Raw genomic sequence first — 7,509 nt, forward strand, 5'->3', positions numbered from 1 at the left:
ATTCACTAAATGAAGTGATGGAAAATATCGAAGTTTATCATGAATTTTGGTTTGAGGAAGCCACAAATTTGGCAGCCAAACTTGATATTCAGATGAAACTCCCAGGGAAATTTCGCAGAGCTCAGCCCAGTAACCTGGAATCTCAGCTAACCTCTGAGAGTTACTATAAAGAAACTCTAAGTGTTCCAACAGTGGAACACATTATTCAGGAGCTGAAAGATATATTCTCAGAGCAACACCTCAAAGCTCTTAAATGCTTATCTCTGGTACCCTCTGTCATGGGACAGCTCAAATTCAATACATCAGAGGAGCATCATGCTGACATGTACAGAAGTGATTTACCTAATCCTGACACACTCTCTGCTGAGCTGCATTGTTGGAGAATCAAGTGGAAACACAGAGGGAAAGATATAGAACTTCCATCCACTATTTATGAAGCCCTTCATCTGCCAGACATCAAGTTTTTTCCTAATGTTTATGCATTGCTGAAGGTCCTGTGTATTCTTCCTGTGATGAAGGTTGAGAACGAGCGCTATGAAAATGGACGAAAGCGTCTCAAAGCATACCTGAGGAACACTTTGACAGACCAAAGGTCAAGTAACTTGGCTTTGCTTAACATAAATTTTGATATAAAACATGATTTGAATTTAATGGTGGATACATATATCAAGCTCTATACAAGTAAGTCGGAGCTTCCTACAGATAATTCAGAAACCATTGAAAATATCTAAGAGACTTTTAAAGTAGGCTTTCTCTTATATTTGATATTTGAAAAAATCTATAAGAAATTTGAAAATATCTTACAGAAAAGTCGTAAGGTGTACGTAGGCCACTTAATCACTGAATATCTTGACCTGTAGGCCTCCCATTGAGTACATTAGTCATTGATAATCTGCCTGTTTAAATGGCCCGTTTGAAGTCCCATGCTTTGGAGACCTAACTGTTCTTCCAGAAGATAGCATTGAAAGTACCATGTTACACTCTCTGTGATCTCTGCTAATGGCACTTTGAAATTGTATTAGTTAAGTCATTTTAGATATAACATTTGTCACTGTGGATCCAATTGTCAGGTACTTAGTTATCAGTTCTTTGAAGAAATAAATTTTGAGGAGGTATGGGAGGAAGGAATACATTTTATAAAACATTACAGTGAAGCTCATGACTGACCTTTGAATAGTAGGAATTTTAAGTATGCTGTTAAAAATCTGTAAGGGACCGTTAAAATGATCAGACTGTAAGAGAAACGTGTGAGCTCGCCAAACAAGGATTTCAGTGTAGATTTTGCCATTATCAAATGAAGTTGAAGGAACAAGTTATAGCTGAAGTTTGAATGGAAGAGCCTGCCATTCTTGTTCCACATCTGATTGTTGCTGTTTACGTTCCTTTATTGAGCCTACATCTTCATAAGCTTTTTGACAGGTATATGTTGAACACTTCTGTTTCATGGTCAAGACAGGATCAGAGACCATGGATACTGACAACTGATTTGTCTGTTTTCTTCTGTCTTTTTCCATGACTATATCTACTGCCTCATCTTGATTTACAAGCAAAACCTAGAAAACCTACAAAAATAAGTGTTTTGTGGTTTATCTAGGAATAATATAGAAAATATTGCTGTTATTTTTGGTGAAGAAAATCAATTTTGTATAGTTTATTTCAACCTAAATACAATGTGAATTTTGTTTAAAAAAAGTATAAAAATCAAAGAGTTCATAATTATACTTTAAAATAACAAACTCATCATTTGTCACCTTTGAAGGTTTCTGGGACACTAAATCATTTTTCTAGAAACTGATAAAAAGAAAAAAGTCAGGGACTTCCCTCGTGGTCCAGTGGCTAAGACTGCATGCTCCCAATGCAGGGGGCCCGGGGTTCGATCCCTGGTCAGGGAACCAGAATGCCACAACTAAGAGTTCGCATGCCGCAGCTAAAGATTCCGCATGTCGCAACTAAGACCTGATGCAGCCAAATAAATAAATAAATAAATATTTTAAAAAAGAAGAAAAGTCAATGAAACATTTATCCTGCATTTCTTGTAAAAATTGTATTCAGGAAAATTCCCTGGCTGTCCAGTGGTTAGGACTCCATGTTTTCACTGCCCAGGGGCGCAGGTTCAATCCCTGGTCGGGGAACTAATATCCCTCAAGCCACACAGCATTCCAGAAAAAAAAAAAAGGTGAACCAGAATCTAATTGTCTTGATTTGTGTAACCCTAGAAGCAGACCCTGGGACTAGGATTCAATTTAAGGAGTTTAGCTGGGAGATGTCTCCAGAAAATGCCAATAGGGGAGTGAGAAAGTGAGACAGGTACAACTCAACCTCACTGGAGAACGTGGACAGCGTAGAACAAATTTCAGAGTTATCCCAACTGAGGGATGAGGAAGCTGGGGACTTCATTCACCAACTCTTGGTTCATTGGTTGAAGGTTGCTACTGTGGACATTGATTCTCCTGCATTCCTGACTTGCCCAGAGCACAGGTAAGTGTGCTTCACAGTGAGACAAAAAGTCCTTAGGCAGCAAGATGCCAACCTTTGGCACATAGTGATCTCAGGTGGCCTCGGCCTGCAGTGGCTTGAAGCAGGGTTTCGGTTCCTGGCCGGTGATTGAGGTCGGGTTGTAGCGGTGAGGGCACCGAATTCTAGCCACTAGACCAGCGGTCAGTGACAAGGCCCTGGCCCTACGGCTTTGCAGAAAAAGAATTTCCACAAAGACAGAAAGTAGTGAAACAAGTATTTATTAGGAGAAAAAAGAGTACAGTATGTGTGGATAGACACACGTGTGGGCTCAGAGAGTGAGTCGTGTCCTCGTGGCAGTTTAAATCACTTATAGGGGGCATTTCTTCTGGGTTTCCTTTGGCCAATCATTTTGATTTGCCTGGTTCAAAGTCTGTATTTGGTATATCCTGGGATTTTCCCAGGTGTGCGTGCACATCTCTTAGCCAAGATGGATTCTATGGCAGAGGCCTATGGGTAGATTTAGTCACTTGGCATCACTCCCCTTTGGACCTCCAAGGAGCCTTTCTGCGCATGTGTAGTCGGGGAGGTCTCCTGACTTCGAGAATGAGGAATATGTGGTCTCTTATCTTCTGTCTGGGCAGGGCCCCGCCTCCTCTCTCAATTGTCCTGTTATTCTTGTCTCAGAGTATGGGTCCACAGGAACGAACTCAAACCATTTGCCCTGGGGGCCCATCTACCTCCTGCCTCAATAGGAATGAATGCTAAGGGGAATGGAGAAGCATCCACAGCTGTGCTACAGTAAGCAGTGTGCCAGATCTAACTTCTGGTTTACAGTGCAGTAACACGTTAAACAACACCACCGGAACACGATCAGCAAATCCAGAATATGGGAAATACTGTGGGAAAAATGACTGTGTTCCTTCTACAAGTTAATGGCTTTAAAAAACAGGGGAGTGCTATAAATTAAAAGACTTAAGACTTGTATCAACCAAATGCAATGTGTAAACTCTGGATCCTTATTTACATAAAAGAACTGTAAAAAGACATTTTTGCTAGTATCAGAAAAAAATTGAGCATGGGCTGAGTATTAGATAATACGAAGACATTACTGTTATAATTTAGTAGAGTGTGATTATGGTATTGTGGCAATGTTATTTTTTTAAGTCCTTATCTATTAGAGGTTTTAAAAATAGCTGAAGCAAACATGGCAAAATGTTAGCAGTTGTTTAAAAATAGGTGATGAGTGTATGGAAATTCATTATACCAGTCTGCCAACCTTTCTGCCTGTTTAGAACTTTATAAGAGAGGAAAAGGGTGATAAATGGAATATTGCTGCCACATCAGTAAACAAAGGATGTCACAGTGTTCAACAGTTACAGCCACGGCCAGTGGTGAGCTGGTGAGCCCTGAGGGAACTCAGGAAGGCAAAGAATACCTGTCATCTAGCAGCCATCAGACTGCAGCCACTCCCTATGGTGAGCCCGAAGGAAACTCGGGATGTAAAAACAGAGGATACCAGCCCCAGATAGCTGAGGTTCATTTCAAAGGACTGATTTCAGTGAGCCCACACTCTTGCATCTTCCCATACACAGAAAAGCGCTAAATTCCTTAAACTTAGCCTATCTGGTTTCTTGAATTAACAGTAATCTTTTGATGTTCCCGACTACCTGCCCTTTGTTGCAAAACTCCTATATATCCTAAGCTCCCCCCTCGCCTGCTTGGACCAGTTTCTCAGAGCTATCTGAAAAGCTGTCTCCCAGGCTGCAGTCCTCATTTTGCCCCAGATAAAACTTAACTCGAAACTCTCACGTTGTGCATTTTTTTCTAAGTCAACCAGGAGAAAGAGGAGGGGGAGAAGGAGGGAGGAGGGAGGGGGACGCCAGACTACCTGGGTTTGAATATTGGCTCTGCTACTTTCTAGCTGAGTAAAGTTGAACAAATTACTTAAACTCTCTGCCTGTTTTTTCATCTGCAAATTAGGCTAATAACAGTGCTTACTTCATAAGATTGAAATTCATAAGGATTAAGCAGTTAATAAAGCAGTAAAGTGTCTAGAACAGTGCTCAGTAAATATTAGCTATTAGTACTCCATCAAGTGAGAATTCTAATGTACTACATGCCGGGAAAGCTGACCTCTGGACCAATCAAATCTGCCTGGGGGTGTGGCTCAGTAAACAGGTGGCAGCTCTCCTTGGAAAGGCTGAGTGAAGGGGAAACAGTGTTCAGGGGATAGTTATCTCAAGAGAAGGAAAGTGCAGTACTGGACAGACAAAACATTTGGAGAGGAGGTGCATTTCACCACCAGGAAAAAGGTAGCATCATACTCACAAAATGCTTTGTGGGAGGGAGAGTGAAGCAAAGCCCCAAGATTTCTGGAGTGTCCCTGGGAGAACACCAGGGAGAGCAGTGGGGGAGCAGTTGCTGATACTTCTTTCACTCCGACTGCCACAGGGGACCCAAGGGGCTGGAACAGAGAGCATCAGGTGCAGCATATACCCATTAATGAGGCCCTGCAGGTGACTATTGTTGTGAATGCCCATAAGTGAGGCCCGTCATGCTCTTCTAATGATTCATTCTGCAAGATGAGTGGAATACAAATTTCCAAAAGCTTATAAGGCCAACTTTATATCTTCCTGCCTCAACTCAAGCCTCTGAAACTAAAGGAAGCATTAATGCCCCACCCTGAAAAAGAGGTTTATGTTTTAGTTCCTCCCCAGCAGACTAAAGACCCTTAGCCTGAGTGAAAATAGCTTTTGCAGAATGGCTTTAGAGTAATCTGGTCTCCTCTCCCTCTCTCAGAGCTCCTGGCAGGTGGAAAGCCCTCCTGACGCCTGGAAGGAGTCCTGGGTTTGCTAGGTTCTGGGGAGAAAACTTAACTAACACTCCCAAACAGCCTGCTGGGCCCTTAAGAGAATTCTCAGGCTGGAGGAGGCAACTGCTGATGCTTCCTCTCACCCTCCACACAAAACTGACGGCTTTCAGTCTGCCTTGGACTTGAGTGCCTTCTGGGTGAGCACCAGCCTTGATGCACACATTCCCAGGAGCTTGGTAATGAATAGAGAGGACAGTGTGGTATGATGGCAAGAAGTCTGACTTTGCAGTTGGGAGAACTGGTTTCAAGTCCCAGCTCTGCCTCCTAATTGCTTATTTATTCACTTGTTTATTTATTTATTTTCCTTGGGAAAGTTAGTTAACCTCTCTGAGCCTCTGTTTCCTTATTTGTAAAATGGGAATAATAATGAAACCTTGACTATCCATGGCTGCTGTGAGATCAGATGAGATAATGGGAGAGCAGAGGAACTCTTTTCAAAATTTAATTTCATGCAGAGCCCCAATATATAAAACATTTATATGAATTTATACATATATATATATATATATTTTTTTTTTTTTTTGCGGTACATGGGCCTCTCACTGTTGTGTTGTGGCCTCTCCCATTGCAGAGCACAGGCTCCGGACACATAGGCTCAGCGGCCATGGCTCACGGGCCCAGCTGCTCCGTGACATGTGGGATCTTCCCGGACCGGGACACGAACCCGTGTCCCCTGCATCGGCAGGCGGACTCTCAACCACTGCGCCACCAGGGAAGCCCACTTTTATATTTTATAAGAATACATGTGCTTTATAAGTTAAGATTTATAATATTAACACAAACTTATGGTCAATTAATCTACAACAAAGGAAGCAAGAATATACAAAGAAGAAAAGACAGCCTCTTCAGTGAGTGGTGCTGGGAAAACTGGACAGCTACATGTAAAAGAATGAAATCAGAACATTCTCTAACACCATATAGAAAAATAAACTCAAAATGGGTTAAAGACCTAAATGTAAGACCGGATACTATAAAACTCCTAGAGGAAAACATAGGAAGAACACTCTTTGACATAAATTAAAGCAATATTTTTTTGGATCCCTTTCCTAAAGTAAAAGAAACAAAAGCAAAAATCAACAAATAGAACCCAATTAAACTTACAAGCTTTTGCACAGCAAAGGAAACCATCGACAAAACCAAAAGACAGGCCTCCCCTTGTGGCGCAGTGGTTGAGAGTCCGCCTGCCGATGCAGGGGACGTGGGTTCGTGCCCCGGTCCAGGAGGATCCCACATGCCGCGGAGCGGCTGGACCCATGAGCCATGGCCGCTGAGCCTGCACGTCCTGAGCCTGTGCTCTGCAACGGGAGAGGCCACAACAGTGGGAGGCCCGCATACCGCCAAAAAACAAACAAACAAACAAAAAAACCAAAAGACAACCTACTGATTGGGAGGAAATATTTGCAAATGATATGACCGATAAGGGATTAATATCCAACATATATAAACAGCTCATACAACTCAATATTAAAAAAAACCAAACAACCCAATTTTAAAATGGGCAAGAAGAACTGAATAGGCATTTTTCCAAAGAGGAAATGCAGATGGCCAACAGGCACATGAAAAGATGCTCAACATCGCTAATCATCAGGGAAATGCAAATCAAGACCACAATGAGATATCACCTCACACTTGTCAGAATGGCTATCATCAAAAAGTCTACAAATAAAATGTTGGCAAGGATGTGGAGAAAAGGGAACCCTTACACACTCTTGGTGGGTATGTAAATTGGTGCAGCCACTGTGGAAAACAGTATGGAAGTTTCTCAAAAAACTAAAAATAGGGGCTTCCCTGGTGGCGCAGTGGTTGCGCGTCCGCCTGCCGATGCAGGGGAACCGGGTTCGTGCCCTGGTCCGGGAGGATCCCACGTGCCGCGGAGCGGCTGGGCCCATGAGCCATGGCCGCTGAGCCTGCGCGTCCGGAGCCTGTGCTCCGCAACGGGAGAGGCCGCAGCAGAGGGAGGCCCGCATACCACAAAAAACTAAAAATAGAACTGCCATAGACCCAGCAATTCCATTTCTGGGTATATATCCAAAAAAAAACCCCAAAACCACTAATTCGAAAAGATACATGTACCCCAATGTTCCTAGCAGCATTATTTACAATTGTCAAGACACGGAAACAACCTAAGTGTCCATCAACAGCTGAATGGATAAAGAAGGTGTAATGTATATAGATATAAT

The 7,509-nt window shown here is 42.6% G+C and overlaps 1 protein-coding gene across 1 annotated transcript in view; it reads left to right on the top strand.

The window, feature by feature from the left end:
• LOC114486053 (52 kDa repressor of the inhibitor of the protein kinase-like) overlaps positions 1–731 on the top strand; it is a 2,633-nt gene extending 1,902 nt beyond the window's left edge. Inside the window, 1 exon segment of the mRNA XM_028488166.2 lies at positions 6–731. Within this exon segment, the coding sequence (XP_028343967.2) occupies positions 6–731 (726 nt within the window).
• The last annotated feature ends 6,778 nt before the right edge of the window (positions 732–7,509 follow it).

Source organism: Physeter macrocephalus, chromosome 4 (assembly GCF_002837175.3).
Source record: "Physeter macrocephalus isolate SW-GA chromosome 4, ASM283717v5, whole genome shotgun sequence".
In the NCBI taxonomy this organism is placed as follows: Eukaryota; Metazoa; Chordata; class Mammalia; order Artiodactyla; family Physeteridae; genus Physeter; species Physeter macrocephalus.